The sequence below is a fragment of the Electrona antarctica genome (genome assembly GCF_951216825.1).
Source record: "Electrona antarctica genome assembly, chromosome: 20".
Taxonomy (NCBI): domain Eukaryota; kingdom Metazoa; phylum Chordata; class Actinopteri; order Myctophiformes; family Myctophidae; genus Electrona; species Electrona antarctica.
This window is the reverse complement of record NC_136801.1, coordinates 30,033,053-30,052,637: the sequence shown is the minus strand read 5'-3', so window position 1 is coordinate 30,052,637 and position 19,585 is coordinate 30,033,053. Positions and strand designations below refer to the sequence as shown.

The 19,585-nt window shown below is 41.5% G+C and overlaps 1 protein-coding gene and 1 long non-coding RNA gene across 2 annotated transcripts in view; one reads left to right on the top strand and one right to left on the bottom strand.

The window, feature by feature from the left end:
• LOC306913378 overlaps positions 1-19,130 on the bottom strand; it is a 131,612-nt gene extending 112,482 nt beyond the window's left edge. Inside the window, exons 1-2 of the long non-coding RNA XR_013788527.1 lie at positions 19,067-19,130; positions 1,689-1,833 (exon numbers count right to left, since the gene is read on the bottom strand). This is a non-coding gene — a long non-coding RNA (uncharacterized lncRNA). The remainder of the gene's footprint in view (positions 1-1,688; positions 1,834-19,066) is intronic.
• Positions 10,618-13,572, top strand: LOC306912795 (beta-1,4-galactosyltransferase 1-like; the record flags this gene model as incomplete). The annotated part of the gene is made up of 2 exons (XM_079489251.1): positions 10,618-10,707; positions 12,907-13,572. 2 exons carry the CDS (start codon positions 10,618-10,620, stop codon positions 13,570-13,572), a joined length of 756 nt encoding a protein of 251 aa, XP_079345377.1.
• Positions 19,131-19,585: the final 455 nt, after the last annotated feature.

The following is a 19,585-nucleotide window of genomic DNA, read 5'->3' as shown; positions in this document are numbered from 1 at the left end:
AATTCACTGCTGTGAGTGCATATGAACACGCATGCGAGGGGGTCTCTGTGCGTGTCGCAAGGGTAATTATGAGTAGGGGGAGGGAGAGATCAAAGCAGGCACACTACACTCCTCGTCTTGGAGCTGAAGATGGTGTGTGTGTGTGTGTGTGTGTGTGTGTGTGTGTGTGTGTGTGTGTGTGTGTGTGTGTGTGTGTGTGTGTGTGTGTGTGTGTGTGTGTGTGTGTGTGTGTGTGTGAGAGAGAGAGTGATCTCCTCTGGGCTTTGATGCCGTAAGCTCTGCCGGTTAATGTACCACGGATAAAAATACTACACCATGTAATCTGGCATTTATCCCTGGAGAGCAGGAGCCCAAAATGTGACACATGTCAAGAGGAAGGAATGAGGGAAGGAGGGAAGGGTGGAAAGAAGGAAGGACAGAAACGAGGAGGAAGCAGAGGGGAGGAAGAGGAAGGGGGAGGAGGAGGTATAAGAAAGAGACATGGAGACTGTGTTGCGTCTTTTTCTAGCCCACAATTACAGCTCCAACACACACAGCTCGGTGTTATCCAACCGAAGCACTCTGAACAGCTTTCATTAATTATGAGAAATTAATTCAGGGCTGTAACACGCAAAGGAAAAACTGTGCTTGTCTGTGTGTATGCGTGCCTGTGTGCATGTGCGTACGTGTATTACTCGTGAGGGCCAAATGGTCCCTAAGTAGTATAGTATCATTAAGGAAATAGACATTGTAAAGATTTTCTTGTTTTGTTAGGCTTACAATTAGGATAAGATTCCGGGTTAGTATTAGGCTTTTAAAGGTTGCTGGTTTGAGGTGTTAGGGTTGAGTTTATTGTTATGCCTGATATATTTTTTAGTTCTGTGCCACACCAAATAGAGCCAATCTACAATCTCACAATACGTCAGTGTTACAGGTTAATTACTTTTTAATACCGTTAAAAACACTGATTTGAAACACTTATTTTACTTTTTCAAACAGAGTGTGAGTCTGTGAGACATTCTAAAACCGCAAGTGGGCGTATCTGAAATGGCCGAGCAGCGAATTGGCAGCTCCGAGCCTATTCTGATGAGCTGTCAAGGCTCTTGGGCGGGAACCCCTTTTGGTGTTAGCATTATTGCTTTAGCTATTGAAAAATAGCAGATCTACAAGCTCATAGCGCGCCACCGAGTGGCGCGCTACGAGCTTGTAGGTCTGCTATTTTTGAAAAATCGAAGAACCACTGACATAGAAACATAGCTTTTTCAGAAAACTGTCAGGATGTAGAAGACATTTTTAGAATCTGATCTCAGGTCAAAATGGGTTAAGAGACGGAGCAAAAACTAGTTGACCACCATTCGGTGGGAAGTAAGTAGACCCCCTGGACAAAACACTAAACCCCAATCCAACCCTTATATGCTGATTGCCAAGCAGGGAGGGCATTTGTGACTCTTTTTGATACAGAGACAGTCATGGTGACAACACTGTTAAGGTTGTTTTTGTTTGTTTTTCTAATCCAAAATGAGTTAATAGCACAGGCAGACTCTTCACATATAACTAGAGCATGTCTGAAATAAATGTCAAGAGCTGAAATCAATATGAAACTAGATAAAGTGTCCCTCGGGGCACAGGTCTCCACCAGGGCAGGTCAGGTTGTGGCCTCCTGGTGGCGCTATAATAAAAGAGTTAAGTGCGGAGCTACAGGTACCTACCTGTACCGTACCAGGGGTGTAGGAAGATGGTTGGTTAGTCGGGCGTGAAGACAGAACGAAGGCCGGTCCTACTAAATGAACACTTCTCTTCCGCTCTCCTGATTCCCTTCCGACGCCCACACAACGAACGTCCTTCTCACGTCACCTAGGAAACGGGACCGAGAGGCTGATAAGAGGGGAGGGAGGACATGGCTTGTCATTTCCATTTCCTTGTCTTGGGCCCACAGTGTGCTAGCTACCGCCTTAGGGATGACATTTTGTGAACTACTGAGGAACCGGAGTTGCCATCTCAGCCATATCTTCAATGCAGAGAGTGGCAGTTGCCTGAAGACTGGTTTTGTGACATGGAGATGGCTGGTTCAAAAAACCCTTGGCGGGCAGGGAACATCTGGGCCAGGAAGGTGAATGGGCGCTGCCCTCGAGTAAAGAAACATTTCATTTCATAAACCCAAAACTGCAGCATGGTCGGTTTAAAAAAAGAAAATTGGGAACCAGTAGGAAAGGGAAAAGAGGAAAGCGAAAGAGGGAAAGTAAGAAGATATAGGAACAAAACACTCAAAGGGAAGGGTGGCTACAGCCATCAATGTGTATTACCTTTTAAAAGATAGGAGACAGGAATGAAAGGCCAGCTTTACTGTGGAAGCCTTAGAATCCATATTTAATTTAAATTCCTATACCGGTATACATTTAATGTTGTATATTAATGTTTATTAATAAAACAAATCTAAAATCAACCATGGTTTGAGTGGGATGAGACGCCAAAACCACAGAAAATAACATACATCTAAGTAATTTAATTATCAACAACACATGAGAGAGAAAGACAAGAATAATATTATCAATTATTATTATTATTATTATTATTATTATCAGAGAGTAAATTCTTCCTTCATTTCAGATGAAAAAAATGCAATGGAATACAAATGCTGAATATATCAAAAGACACATTACTTGCGGTACACTTAGGCAATGAGAAGCAGGTGGACAACAGAGGTTGGGAGCGCACGCACACAGCCGTCAAAACCACTCTGATTCTGAATTACATTCTGAATGTGGTGTGAGCATCATGTTTCACTAAACTGCTGAGTTCTCCACCTACACAGAACCTTTTCAAGAGTTCACGCGTGCGTGCGTGCGTGCATATGGCTTAGTACAGTCATTTTTACTGGGTCTCTGTAGTTCTGAAGGTAGCCTATTACTATAGTCAAAGATGGAGACTGAGTGACATGATTTTTGTACTTTCTCTGTTTTGTATGCGTCTATGGAGTTAACATTACTCTAATAGACCCTGGGATGTGGTTAGAATATTCAAATATGTCTTCCCTGTGTATTTTTGAGGGGCAGTAGCCCCTCCTACATCCAGCATTTAGTTACCGTCGATAAACTTGAATGGATAATGAATGGATCATTTTACATTATAGTGTCTGAGCAAATATACATAGTGTCTATTTTACGTCATGATGTACGATGATAAGAGCACCCCTCACTTCACACAGGTGTGATTTTTTATTGGTTTCTTCCTGAAAGCCTTTGAGTCAAAAGGCCCAATCGAAATACACCACTTCAGTGACACACTAAAATCATCCCCTCCCCTAACCCCTCCTTCATTATCATACAACAACAGGTTGTTGTATGATATATCATGATATGATATGTTCAGGTGGGTGGTGGTCCTAAGGTGAAAACCACATAAAATAATTTTAACACTTTCTGTACACTTTTTAAAAAAAAATCTTCCTCCTAGTATAATCATGTTTTAGGAGCAATCACAGCATGTCTTTAAAAATAATAATAAATGATACGTAACTTGCGGAGTTAGTTCAGTCAGATATACTCTATGCTCTTAATGTTTAATGATTGTTTAATTGTGCCAATCAGAGAGAAAAATGTAGCAGAGCCGAACGAGCCAATGTAAAATATTATATGCACACTTGTATTCTCATTCTATAATAAATATTGGTTAAATTGGTTAAATACAGTACATGTTGCCGGAAAACACAATCAATGGATCATTTAAATTATACATGCTCTAAAAATGCATGCGACCCACCCATCTGACCACTTAACACTTAAGACGATAGGCTACGATAGACTAGAAAATACATTTTCTGGTCAGGATACATTCATCCATCCATCTTCAACCGCTTATCCGTAGTAGAGTCGCGGGGGCAACAGCTCCACCAGAGAGCTCCAGACTTCCCTCTCCAGGGCAACATTAGTGACTTCCTCCTGGGGGATCCCGAGACGTTCCAAGGCCAGCGAGTCGATGCGTTTCCTCTAACTGCGCCATGGTCTGCCCCGGGGTCTCCTCCCAGTGGGACGTGCCTCGAGGACCTCCCTAGGGAGACGCCCGAGAGGCATCCTAACCAGATGCCCGAACCACCTATGATGGTTATCCAATCAGGAGAGAAAACTCATACAGGATAAATAAGTTAAATCCAAAGTGATAATACTTCCTATTTCAAAAGAAGTGCCAAGTTCCAGTGGTTTGCGAGACGTCTTGCCACTTACAGAACCATGGCATAAAACAGGGGTTAACTGAACTCCAGCCAGCGCCAAATACGAGGAATAAAGTCAAAGTTTTGATAAACCTAAAAGTAAGCAAAGTGTGCTAAGGTGGGCTTTTCCTGAGATTAGCCCTGGACAGATATAGCCTAAAGCAGTGGTTTTCAACCCTTTTCATATTCAAGGTCCATTATTAATTCAGCATTTGAGCCACGGACCACCATTTGATGAGATTTAGCCTCTCAGGCCCAAAACAAAAGAATATTTCGTCATTAATGTTAGATAAGATTTAGTCCACAATTCCATGCTGTGTTGATGTTGATACGATATGACAGATAACAGGCAAACAATTTTACATTCTCTAATTCTGTGGACTTGTAGTTCTGTAGACTTCTAGTAAATTAAGTACTGCAGATGTTTAACAATAATTTAACTCTTGTGAGCGTCAAATTAAACCAAATGGACAGACTCTCAAGAGTTAAAGATCTAAAAGGGTCCATTTGGTTGCCAACTCTCCATCATTAAGCTGGGGACCACCTGAAACCCCCTCAAGGACCACTGGTGGTCCCCGGACCACTGGCTGAAAACCACTGGCCTAAAGAAATCTGTAGACGTCTTGCCAGTTACAGAACCATGGCATAAACCTGGCATTGACCTGAGATCAGATTCTAAAAATGTCTTCTACATCCTGACAGTTTTCTGAAAAAGCTATGTTTCTGTCAGTGGTTCTTCGATTTTTCAAAAATAGCAGACCTACAAGCTCATAGCGCGCCACTCGGTGGCGTGCTATGAGCTATTTTTCAATAGCTAAAGCATAACATAATGCTAACACCAAAAGGGGTTCCCGCCCAAAATGGGTTAACTGAACTCCAGCCAGCGCCAAATACGAGGAATAAAGTCAAAGTTTTGATAAACCTAAAAGTAAGTAAGGTGGGCTTTTCCTGAGATTTGTCTCTCAGCATGTTATTTGGTGGAACAGAAGGCGTATAAGAAGGAGGGGAGGAGACCATGAAATAAGTTGAATTCCTCCTCCGTCTTCAAACCAACCAAGTAGCATGCCATCTTCTAAAGTCACCACCAGATCAGGTTTCTCTGCAAACAGCAATCCCAGTGTGCCCAAATGTATGTGGTTTCAGTCTTGATCCAAAAACAGAATGCATTTTTTCCTCTCAGAAAAAAACACACGCACACGCACACGCACACGCACACGCACACACACACACAGACACACACACACACACACAGCAAGGGTTCCTCATTCTCATAAGGCTTAGTCATGGTCTGCCTGGTTGACCTCAGACAGAGACAGAGAGACAGAGGAAAGAGAGAGAGAGAGAGAGAGTTCCCCTCCCATCTAACACATTAAAGCGTGTATGCCATTAACCTATACTCCTTCGTCATTATACAACAGCATCCCCTAGTGGTGGCACAACCACACTTGGCACTGAAGAGTCTATAACAGGGTTTCTCAACGTTTTTGGCTGGGGGGAAATGCTTTGGCCATGTCTCGCGACTCCCCCCCCCCCCTCCTCCCACCCCCACTACAATAACCTTAATAATAGAGAAAATACATACATCATAAATAAATACTGACACAAGATATAATTATTAAGGAAAGTGTATGCATGTGTACTATGCAAACTCTTAATTTCCATGTTCCAGCCATTCACTTAAAAAAATTTTTTTTATATATATATATATATATATATATATTTATTTATTTTTAATATGTTTTAAGGGACCCTATATAAATTGGTGTTTGGGAACCAGTGGTCTATACCAGTGGTTTTCAACCACTGGTTTGAGCCAAGGAACACCATTTGATGAGATTTAGCCTCTCAGTAACTCTTGAGTATAAAATGAAACCGGTCCATTTGGTTTCATTAGAGGAATTGGTTATCGCCACTCCTTCATTTAGCTGGGGACCACCTGGAACCCCCTCAAGGACCACTGGTGGACCCCAGACCACTGGTTGAAAACCACAGGTCTATACCAATCGTTCTCGAACATTTTCAAGTCAAGGACCCCCCAGTGTGGTAATGCATTAGCCCACAGACCCCCATTGCTCTGAGAGTGTACAAAAAAAAGTTAGGCAAAACGTGTTACTCAGGTATTAATGTTAGCTGCAAATTGATGTGGACATTATGTCTCCAGATATTAATGCATCAAATAAAGTCATTCTAAAAGACCTCTAAGACCTCTTATGGATTATGCATTAGTAATCATGGCCCCTCACTTTCCTGTCTCTTCATAATTATGTCTACCACACACAAAAAAAAACGAATAAAATACTTGTGGCAGAGAGAATACCCCTATATTATTGTTTTTTTAAAGGGTAAAAGTCATTTTCCATGGCTCTTATCAGGGCAACTCACAGACAGTTATGATTTAAACAAATAGGCTGGTACTTGCGGGTATGATGCAGCGCTGAGAACTTGAGTAAGAATTTGTTTGGATGAGGGCCAATACCAACACATTATCCTTCCATAATCATGCATGACGAATATCTGAAACGGCAATGAAAACACAATCAAATCCCCAAGGCTAACATGATGAACCGTAGTCAATAATGATTTAAACAGGCCAAAACGGAGGGGAGTTAGACTCATCTCTATCCAAGTCCTGGGAAAAAGTTGGGTGCCGTGGGATATTGTTGCTTATTTCATAACCTCCCACCCTCTTTAGTACGCGGCTGCAGGCCTGCAAATGTACCCATGTGTTTTCCATTGACTCGTATGTTTGCATATACACATGTAATGGCCGGGGTGTAAGGCCTGGGCTAAATATATCACTACTTGACAGAACATTTTAAAGAAAATAGTACAAAGGACAAATAGGAAAGATTGGCCACGTTTTTGTCAATGATTCACAGAATTAGACCAACAACATATTGGTTGTGACAAAAGAGGTAAGAAAACAAAAGTCAACACATAACAGGTTTCAGACAAGATTGTGAATACAGAATGGATGTAAATAGGGCTGGAAGGGCAATTAATCAAAAACAGATATTTTGAACCAATAACAGACTTAGGGCTCCATTTTCGTCACCGCTAAACCCCTTATCCCTAAACTTCTTTGCCGTTTTTTACTATTTTGCAAAACATTTTTTAATCGTTAAAATGGCCAGTCTACATGCTCACAACGTGTCAATGTAGATTGGCTAGTTGAACTATTCAAAAATGTTTTTCAAAATAGTAAAAAACGCAAAGAAGTTTAGGGATAAGGGGTTTAGCGGTGACGAAAATAGAGCCCATAATCTTGCTCATGTAGGTTAATCTAATAATCGTTTAGTTTTGTAAAAAAAGCTCACATCACCTTGTGAGCTTGTAGATTGGCTATTTTAAAAATGTGTTAATTATTGTTCATTAATCGTGAATTGAGAAATACGGTTTGAAATAATTGTGACTTTGATTTGGTTTGTGGAGTAGTCCCAATTTGTAGTCCAGTTCAGGGTTTTGACCGTAGCCATCTTGGATTTGCCTGTCGCCATCATCGCTTTTAGCAGCCATAAGTGACCATATTTGAAAACAAGGCCAGGGTGGTGTGGGGAAGCATCGCTACACCTCTGTCCCAAGAGCCATAGTAACGTCTCTCCATCTTTTACATTTCAAGGACCCCCAGTTGTATGTGCATTAGGCCACGTATCCCAGGACCCTACACTGTGTAAATTGGAAAAATGGAACCAAATGGACCCGTAATTTACTAAAATGCTGTCTGTATTGAAGTTTTTTATTTTATTTAATGTTTACTAAGATAGTAAAGTGAGACGTAGGATTTTTTTTTTTCTCAAAGTTGGTACTTCAAAACAATATTTTGAAAAAAAGACAATCGACAAGCTCACAACTGTTCACATCTAACATTGTAGATCAGCCATTTCTGAGGGACGCTAGCCCTTCCAATGCCTGGCTTTTGAAATTATGTCATGTGGCAGCCAAGTCTAGTCTATGGACTTTTAATGTTTGTTTTAGGCTGGGCACTAAATGTGTGGCGAGCTACACCGATCGACTCTTTAAGGCAATGTGAGGTTCAGTGTCTTGCCCAAGGACACTCGAGCCAGAATTCGAACCACCGACCTACGGATCATTGGACCTGCTCTACCTACCTCTCTCACAGTACGTTTTAACAGCGGGCGAACAGCGGCTGATTTAAAGCCGCTGTTCGCCTGGGCAATGAAAATCTCCTAGTGGGCGTTCCAGGAAATCAAACTGTTTAGCCAATGGTCAAACTGACCCTATCGCCAGACGATGTCGTCCAAAAGATAAAATATTTTCATGTTTTCGGCGTTCCTCCGCCCACTTTTCGACTATCGCCTCTTCGCCCGCTGTTAAAATGTGCTGTCACACTGGAGAGGACTATGAACCATTGTCATTTTAAAGGAAACAACAACTATTGACAATTTAGTATTGAGCCCCTAACATTGTCGTTTGTTCAATCCACCTCAATCTGAGCTATCTACACGGAAGGGTGGCAAGCCGCCAACTACTTACTGTAGGCTGTGTGTGCCAGGAGGCCACACGGAAGAGATTCCAGTGTGGCAAGCCTGCAACAAGGGTAAAGTTTCAGCAAAACAGTTCCTGTAAAACATGATCTAAAATGACTCATTAAGGAGGCCACACAAAAGAGATTCCAGAGTGGCAAGCAGCCAAATACTTATTCATATGGTCAAACTACAAAAGCGTGTTGAAAATGGTTAAACTTTTGAGTGGTGCAACCACTCCAAGGATGTGACTATGTCCGTTTAGAGTACCAGTAAGGGCAAAAGTGGCACAGAAACAGAGAGAGAGAGATAGTGTTGCACTGTTGCCTGCTAATTACAGAGAGAGAGAGAGAGAGAGAGAGAGAGAGAGGCAGGGGGAGAGGGGAGTTGCACCACTCAGTTCACACGGGTGTGATTTTTTTCTAGGGTATAGAATTCAGGAGAAGTACTGAGTAGACTGTCACGAATGCCAACGTGGAAATATATAGGATGAACAGCAAACAATCGTCCCGGAAGCAGGGGCAAACACAGCTGTTAAGCTGAGTCAGAGAAACAGGGCACTTATATAATAAAGTCATAATTAGTCCAACTGTGCACAGCCACGCTCCCAGGTGGAAAGTCTATCACAGCAGCATGGGGGAGGAGAGACAAACACCAGGGAACAAGGGCGAAAACATGAGGGCAGCGGCCCAGGCATGACACAAAAAAATACATCAAATGGGGCGGCGGTGGCTCAAGGGTAGAGTGGCTGGATGGTAACCGCAAGGTTGCCAGTTCGAACCCAGGCTCCCCCAGAGTTAGTGTTGAAGTGTCCTTGAGCAAGACTCTGAACCCCTAATTGCTCCCGATGTGCTGGTTGGTGCCTTGCATGGTTTCTGCCGCCATCGGTGTATGAATGTGTGTGTGAATGGGTGAATGAAATGCACAATCTATGTAAAGTGCCTTGGATAAAGGCGCTATATAAATGCACCATTTACCATTTATAAAAACATGGTAAAGAAAATCTAGGGTGATGAAGGATATTGTATTAGTTTTAGAAAGCATTTAAAACAACGCAAGTCAGTGACTCGATTTCCAAATTGGGGGCAGGGTGTTCCAAACTATAGAAGCTCTAACCACAAAAGCCTGGTCTCCTTTTGTTTTCTAACCTGGACTTTGGAATTACCAGCAATGCTTTGCCCCAAAGATCTCATGCTAGCGGCTATACACATTTGCTTAATGGGAGTTAAGTAGTTAGTGTAAGATTGGCATATAGAACTTGCTACCACGTCAATCATAGATAATAGCCTATTGTATGAGTGCCAATTTTCGATGCCATCACCTACTGTACACGGTAGCCTCTAGCTACATTTCAGCGTGAACAAATCCCTTCCATCCAGCTGCTATTTTGTCTGAGAGGGCCCCTCCTCTTGGCTCACCTTAGACCTGAAAGGAAGCTGAAGTGGTACATCAGTCACTGCCTGGCAATCCAGAGGAGAGTTTATTTGTCATGTAATTTCAACTAAGGAAATACCCCTGCATTCATCTTCAACTGACACAGCTCGTGTAAAGACTGAGTGCATGAATATGGGACACAAAAGGGAATTATAGGTCGTACTATATTATTAACGCTTGTTTAGGGGGTCCCGCCGCGCGGGTCGGTGTCAGATTCCTTAGTCATAGCGGAGAGAGCAGAAGGCACAGAATCACATTATGTCAGAAAAGAATAGGCTGCTGCTATTTCTTCTTTTGTTAAGTATGTGTTCCATGACATACTGGCTGCACTGCATTCACAGCAACGCTCCTCTCCTCATGGCAATTTGGCATCCGAATCTGAAGAAACAGTTCAATAATTTGCCTCAATCGGTTACACTAATCGAGGAGAGCACCACGATGCTGCCTTTGGCATCCTGTCCCATCACGTCTCCTCACCTACTGGGTCCACTGCACATACAGATAGACTGGAACATGACTTTGGAGACCGTAAGGAATGAGTTGAGTCCTGTTCTACAGGTGGGAGGAAGATACACACCGCCAGACTGCAATTCACTCCATAAGGTACAGTAGGTGAATCAATGGAGGGATACACGACAAATACATTGTTTAATCAATCATGAAGTGGTTCAATGGAAGGCTGCTACTGCTACTACTATTTAAAAAAAGAGAAACAGATGGGGTAAAAAAAAAACAGAAGACAGTCTGTAAAATAAATGCAGCAGTTTAAATAAACAAGCTCCAATGAATAATAACCTTACTACTACTAGCGGTGCCACGGTTCAGTTAGCCCATGGTACGGTTCGTACCTCTGTATGGGGGCCACGGTTTCGGTACATTAAAAAGGAAATCTACATTTTCAGTTTATTAGCAATAAAAGCTATCCAGACACATCCCAGTATTTTATGCCTTTTAATTATTTTCAAGAAAAACAAATACTTAAAAAAATTAAGAAAGCTAGTAGTGTGCAATGGTGGATAGCTTTGACCTACCAACCAAAATGTGTAAGCAGTTGTAGTTATTGTACATAGATAAAATGCAATAATAATATTGAGGATTTAAATATAAAGTTGTACTTTTTGTGTATCACTCGGATTTTTATGCTATATTAACTATTTTTCTAGGGACCCTCTGGAAATAGGCCCAAGCACGTTATGTAACTAGCTTAGTTGACAACATTCTAGTGAAAAACCAGCCAAAGAATACTGAAAACTAGATAAAGTGCCCCTCGGGCACAGGTCTCCACCAGGGCAGGGCAGGTTGTGGCCTTCTGGTGGCGCTATAATAGGCCAATGTGAAAAGGGTGCCATTTCTTCTTATGCCTTGGATGGCAAAACGTAGACAGCTCTAGAATTGCACTTTATAGTACACATGTATAATATATTATATAGTATAGTATGTATAGTTAACATAGATACTCCACTGTTACGTTCTTAGTTTATGATTCATGATAACTACTTTTTATATATGTGATGTATGCCATGCTTTTGTTATTGCTTAATGTAAGTCGCTCTGGATTAAGAGCGTCTGCTAAATGCCTAAATTGTGAATTGTAATTGTAAATTGGATGATTTGAGGCATTTTGTTCCAAAAATGTTTTTTGCAAAAATCCACCTGTGGCGCTATAACAGGCCAATGTGAAAAGGGTGGGATATATTTCTCAGCCTAGTAGGAAAGTCTGTGAAAGATTTCACGTAAATTGCACACTGCGTTCAAGATTTGAGGCTTTTTGTTCAAAACGGGCCAATCCTGCAAACTTTAAAAGCCAATGTTAGCCAATTAGGATGGAATATGAAATATCGGACAGATCCGGCTTGAACACATGACTATAGAGATAGTGTGTAACGATTTGCGGGACAGAATCTGGAGGAGTAATATAAAACTTTTTTTTTTTTCAAAAGTCTGACTCCTGGTGGCGCTATAACAGGCCGTTCTGGAAAGTTTAGGGCATAGGTTCATCGTTGGCATCTAGGGAGTGTGTCTCCCCCATGCCTTCGGCCTGGGGGAGACAATAACAGAAACAGCAGGGAAGTGCAAGTCAAAATTTCAAGACACCTGTGTTCATAGAAAAAAATGTGTCAACTTAAGATGGCTCAGGGGACACTCAACAAAATTCCACTGACTTGGTCAGTGACTTGGGGACTGGTCTATCATACATCACATTCCATGCTCAACCAATTGTCTGTCAACGCTGTAGCACCATAACCAGAGCCCAGACTCTATTCACATGTGGTGAATAGAGTCTGAGTGGTTATCTTTGACAATGGACCGAAAAAGGCTGAAAAGTGGATTGAGCAAATCATAACAATTTACTCATCGGGGGATCTAAAGGTCAGAGGTCTTTTGACGAATGAGTGTGAGCTCCTGAGGGATCCTCACGGCCCCGAATTTCGTGAAGAACAATAGCTCAGAACTGCCAAAACTATTAAAATTAAGAATTTTCATGAAAACAAAAGTGGTCTACTCCCTTTGGGCTTGACCTCTAACCAGGAGTGCTCCCTGGAACAATATATATTTTAGGCTTTTGGACTGTAGTCAATAAAGAATAACTAAAATATGATGCCATAACAATAAAATACTGCAGTTTACTTCAGTGCCTTTCACATGAGGACAGAGTGGTGTGATACTGTTAAGTCATACTGTACGTAATGTACGTAGTCATACATAATAGCCTTTGCATGAATTTCCCTCTCCATCTCTCCCGCCTTGCTTTTCGTGTCTCTCATCACTGTCCGATTATTACTTTTCCCTCTTTTTCTTTAGGTGGCAATCATAATCCCATTCCGCAATCGGCATTCCCACCTGATCCACTGGCTTCGTTACCTCCATCCCATTCTGCAGCGGCAGCAGTTGGACTATGGAGTGTACGTCATTAACCAGGGCGGTGACGGAACGTTCAACAGGGCCAAACTATTAAATGTAGGTGTCGTCGAGGCGCTGAAGGAGGACTACTACAGCTGCTTTGTCTTCTCCGACGTGGATCTCATCCCTATGGATGACCGCAACAGCTATGGCTGTTTTAGCAAGCCCAGACACCTGGCTGTGGCCATGGACAAATTCAATTTCCAGATGCCCTATCACACCTTCTTTGGAGGCGTTGCGTCCTTTTCCAAAAAGCAGTATATGGCGATCAACGGCTTTCCAAACAACTACTGGGGCTGGGGCGCAGAGGACGACGACATGCACCAGAGAGTCCTCCTGAGGAACATGGCCGTCTCTCGGCCAAGCTTGGTGATTGGGAGGTACAAAATGATCAAGCACGACAGAGACGTGCACAACGAGCCTGGTCACCGAAACGCTGCGATGCTCTCCAGGACTAAATGGACCATGGACGCAGATGGGATCAACTCCCTCGCATACAACGTAACGAACGTTGAGAAGGATAAACTCTATACTTTCATCACTGTGGATGTTGGGCATCCCAAATAAATGACACCCCGCAATCTATCTAAACCCAGTATCTATCAATACATTCCAGGAATCTCTGTCTGTACGTCTGTCTGTCTGTCTGTCTGTCCTACTCATATCTCCATTCATCCGATTGGCCTCACACTTGGGATAATAATAATGGATTTGATTGTATTAACAGACTTTACATTCGTGAGTGCTACAATAAGCAAATGCATAATAAAATAAAAAAGAAGAATCATCACACCACTAAAAAGTTAAAAAACATCTAAGAAATGTATATTGCTGAGCCTGAGACCCCAAGAAAGTGCAGTGTTGAGTGTGAAGTCAATCAGATGAGCAGTTGCCAGTTATCCAGAACTGCCCCACTCCAAATGGGCACACATATCTTGCCAAATTGCTCATTGAATCAACTTCTCTCATGTATATTGCTGTAGAATGCAGCCATGCCCTGGGCCTGAACAGAGGGAAATTGTAATAAACATGTGTGCATGTTATCAGTGTATCCCATGATGACGGCAGAGTGAGAAATCTATAGTAATACTAAATGGCAACATGTATGACTTGTGCCAAATTGAAGAGGTTTATAAGCAGTGATCTGTTTTTCATTTATGTTATTTATTTCATTTATTCATGTCACTTTTAACTATGAATATGAAACTGTGATTTTATATACCTTCTGCTGCTATGGATATGTTACTTGTCTAACTGTGCAAGATACATTTTATGTAGTGCCTAGACTATCCACTAAAATACAAATAAAGCTTTCTTTATCTAGACAGGGTCCACTGAGTACAGTGCACGTGTTATATTTCCGCTGTGTGCTTTGTCATGTTCTTTCAACTATGCCCCATTCACAAATGGGAGTGTCCTATACAAACATTATTGTACATGCTTACCACTGACCAACTCCACTATAGCAATACAGATCAAAAGGTACTTATGCTCATAATGGGCACTTTGTTGGTATTGTTGAGTATTGGGGAGGGTGCACTCTCGGGTATTTAGAAAGGCACATTGAATGTTTCATAATTATTAACTTTCCCAACAAAGATTGGCTCTGAGGTTCAAACCAACAAGACACTTTTTCATTTCATAATGTATTTAAGAGACTGAACAAAGACAAGAAAGACAGGGGGGAGAGGGGGGGGTGAAGAGCCTCAGGTCAAATTTGAACAAGGCGGCGCCCGCTGGCCTAGTGGTCCAGGCGCATGCCACATATAAGCTCTGGCCTGACAGCGCGTTGCGTGTTCGAGTCCCGTTCATGACGACTTTGATGCATGTCTCTCCCCTCCTCTATCTCCCTCTTTCATGTCATTCTTCACTGTAACTATCAATAAAGGCAGGAAAAATGAAAAAAATACAACTTTGAACAAGTCTCATGTGGCCAGACTGCCAGACTGCACAAAAATGCTTCCGGTCATACGATCTGCAGTAAGGAAGCTCTGATCAGGAGTAAAATATTATAAAGCGTAAAAGCGAATGTGAAACCTCCTCCCCACTTCCGTTTGGTCTAACAGTTGCGTAAATGTATCCTAATAAAAAACCAAATAATCTAACCATATAGCTTGATGCTTAGCAGAATTGGAAATAAAGAAATATATAAGGGACAGGTCGAAATTTAAATAGGGGTACCCCTGGAGGAAATGTATGTGTCCTGATATAAAATACCATCACCCTCCCTGTGAATGAAAATAAAAATCCAGTCCCCTCCCCAGGTGATTAAACAAAAGGAATCACCCTCCCCTATTAATTAATATCACATTTACCTGAGTATTATTTATTCCTAACTTTAATCTGCTAGCGTTTTTAATATGTGAGAAAATAAAGTGACTGCAAAAACCGCGAAAAAATCACTGTCCACTGTGAGATTTTAACTCACGGCCAACGCGGACAATGGTCTCGTAGTCTAACGCCTAACACGGCAAGCTATGGAAGCTACTGAAAAGTGGGGGTTGTAGTGTGTACTTACACACTTGGATAGGCCAAGCACAATGACAGGGGGAACAATGAAAACCGGTCCTGTTGGGAAGAACCAAGTGAAAGCAACAGAGGGGTATCGTTGACCAAAGTTGTACTTTAATTCAGAAAAGCTGTAGTATTAGATATATATATAAAACCCGGACTATTTTATTATCAAAATTGGATCACCCTCCCTTGGACTCGAAATAAAATTAGCTCACCCTCCCTCTGACTAAAATTAAAAAGACATGGCCCTCCCCTATTTTCCTCCAGGGCCCCCTTTTCTAAATTTCGACTTGTCCCTAAAGATATATTTTCATGAACGGAAATGCCAGATTCCATTACTCGGATTTCGGTGTAGTTCCAGACTGTACAGCATTCAGAGATTTTGGAATAGTTGTCTGGCTATGCAAGACTAAATTCGATCCAACGTGAGATGTATGGTTTGTGCTCTTACCAGCGTTCATCAATGTGTCCGTACACGGTCCAATGTGTCCGTGGCAAGACTTGGCCTCGTCCGTGACAAATTCTAAATTTTGTTTAACTTTTTACACACCATTATAATGTTCTTATTTTGTCCATTTGGTTCCACGCTATCAGAGTTACAGACCTTGGTAATGGTCATTTGGGCCTAGCTCCTTATGTGTTTTTGTACTCATTCTGCATGTCCATAGCAAAAATAGAATACTGACAAAAACGTCCACCACAAGCCAGCATAGCAATGACCCTTTGGACCACTGGGTGGCGCCAAGAGCCTGTATCTTTAAAGGTTCATACTGTTCTAATACATGTCATAGACATAAGACACAGCTTCAGTCATATATATTTCTTTACTTTTCTATTTTTTTAATAATCTATTTTTTTTTCACAGTTTTGTTTATTCAAGATTTCAGGGTATACAGTAAATCAAATAATATGACAGTATATGTGACACACCCATATGGAACATACCAAAGAGATAACATGTACATATAAATGTTGTGACCACTATATGCAAAATATTGTGGTAGCATAAAATAAATTGTATAGTCCTATGCTAACAGGGAAGTGATGATAGTTACAAACCACATAACCTGAATCAAGTTTTGAAACAAAAACACAAACGTACGACAAGACAAGACAAGACAAGACAAGACAAGACAAGACAAGACAAGACGGCATGGTCATTGGTCACCCCTCCAAAACATAATGGACGTGGCAGTGCACCCACACATGGTTCCTAATAATAAATATACTGGACAACCCAGCTGCGTCAGGAATCATATATCTAGTATGCTCAGATTCAGGATTAAACTCATTCAATCTGGAATAGCTTGGACCTGCAAGTCATTTACAAGTGCGAGGAAGGGGCCCCATGTGTCTTCAAATTTGGATACAGAGCCTCTCAGGGTACATCTAATTTTTTCTAATTTAATAAAGTGGAGTACATCTCTAATCCAGTGAAGATGGGTTGGGGGAGCAGAGGACTTCCATTTCATCAGAATTAGACGCCTAGCTAAGAGAGTGGTAAAGGCCACCAAATGAGCGTTGTATTTTGGCAGTAATAGGGGGAGAAATTCCAAAAATAGCCGTCATTACATTTGGTTCTAACGGTATCCTAACACTCCTTGACATAGTGTCAAAGATCTCAGTCCAATATCTACGTAAAGAAGGGCATGACCAAAACATATGTATATACGTGGCAGGGGCCGAACGACACCTATCACACAGGGGATCAACATCACCATATATTTTGGATAACCTAACTTTAGTGAAATGTACACGATGGATAATTTTGCATGCATGCCTTGCACAAATGGAAGAAGAGTGGACAAGACAGATTGTGTTTACGTCCTCAGTTAGTTCTACTACATGGGGGGTGCCAAATCTTTGTGAGAGAGGTTTATTTATTCATTTACCGTAGAGTCCCTATATTCTGGCAGTAACATTTATTGAAAATAGCAGATCTACAAGCTCTGTAGATCTGCTGTAGAGGGAAAAAAGAGAAGACCAGGTACAGAGCCAATGGTCAAGTATTGAGAGTATAAGAGAGAATGTATAGCCTGGCTGAACATGTCTCACTCCAATGTCGCAGTTCTGTCATGTAAAGATCTGTCATTTTTTAGATTGCTGTCTAGCAGCCATTATGGATGATGGTAAGTAAGTACATTTTATTTATATAGCATCCCTCACAGAGATCTCACAAAGTGCTTTACATACAGTGAGAAAGAGCTAAACAGGGGATAAAACAGAAAGAATACTGTACAATTCGACTCAAACAAAACAATAATACACACATCGTGTGAAACCATGCTGCATATTTTTTTCATTTACAGACAACAACATACTGTATGACAACACTATAGGGCCTAGGCCTACTAGCATGCAATCAATCTGATAACCAATTCAATGAAAAAGTATATCATATCATTCTCTCTCACGCACGTGTGTGTGTGTGTGTGTGTGTGTGTGTAGGGCTGTCACGATTATGTTTTTTGTCGTGAACACTGGACCATAATGAATACAAATTACATATCCGTTTGGCTTTTAGGCTTTAAAGTTGCACAGGGCAGATATGACAACTAACCTAAATATACAATTATTATATGTATTAATAATAATGTCATACTTAAACAAAAACATTAATTATATAATAGTGGAAATAGCCCATCTACAAGCTCTCAAATTATTGTCTCCACCAGGCCGAAGGCATGGGGAGAGAGTATGTTTTGCACTCCGTCCGTGTGTGTGTCTGTCCGTCCGTCCGTCCGTCCGTGTGTGTGTCCGTCCGTCCGTCCGTCCGTCCGTTACCAGCTAATCTCCGGCACCGTTAACCCGGTCGATGCCAAACTTTGCACACACACTCCCTGGATGCCAACGATGAACCTCTGCCCCACATTTTCCAGAACGGCCTGTTATAGCGCCACCATGAGGCAGCTTTTCACATTCTTTACCTAAACTGCACCGATCTGCGTGCAACGTTGCATGCACACTCCCTAGAGTCCAAGGACAAACCTTTGAGCTGCATTTTCCGCATCTGCCTTTTATAGCGCCACCAGGAGGCCGACTTTTGTAAAACACATTTTTTGATATTACTCCTCCAGATTCTGTCCAAAAATCTAACAAATCATTACACAGTATCTCTATGGTCATGTGCTCAAGTCGGATCTGTCAGAGATTTCATATTCCATCCTAATTGGCTATAATTGGCTTTCACAGTTTGCAAGATTGCCCCGTTTTGAACAAAAGCCTCAAATCATGAACACAGCATGCAATTTACGTGAAATCTTTCACACATTTTCTTACTAGGCTGAGGAATATATCCCACCCTTTTGACATTGGCCTGTTATAGCGCCACCAACAGGTTGATTTTTGCAAAACACATTTTTGGAACAAAATGCCTCAAAAACATGTTTATATTAATCCTAACCATTTTGCCAAACATCTCACACAGTCCTAGCCTCCTGGTGGAGACCTGTGCCCAGAAGGGCACTTTTTCTAGTTTCCACTATTTTAGAAATGTGTGTGTGTGTGTGTGTGTGTGTGTGTGTGTGTGTGTGTGTGTGTGCATCACCTTTTTCAGCCACCGGATGTCCTCAGTCAACTAGGTTATTGTTGTTCTCTCTTGATCTATAGCCTAAGGAACACACAAATTACATTACATTACAAACCATTCTAAAATGTAGATGGTTCGTTTACAATCTAAAACCATAAAAAAAAAGGTTAATTCTAAATTGACACAATATTTTGGTCATCACGTCCGTCGTCCGGCTCTTTATGGCATGTGACAGTGACACTGTAGTACATCACTGTATAAATCAGGCGTAACCCCTCATCATGTTTATGAAAAGGAAACAGTCGAGAGCCATAACCAGTTTGCACATTCTGATCCCAAACGATCTTTGACACTTTTAAAGCTCTGATGGGAAATTCTGATGGGAAATGCATGTCAAGATTGAACATGTTTTAATTGTTACATCTTGTGTATGAGTGCATGAGATTAAAATTCTTGGTCCTTGTTTTTAAAAATAAAATAAATAAATAAATTAAAAAAATAACTCTGCTGCAAACCATCTCTGAGAAAGGCAGCCAG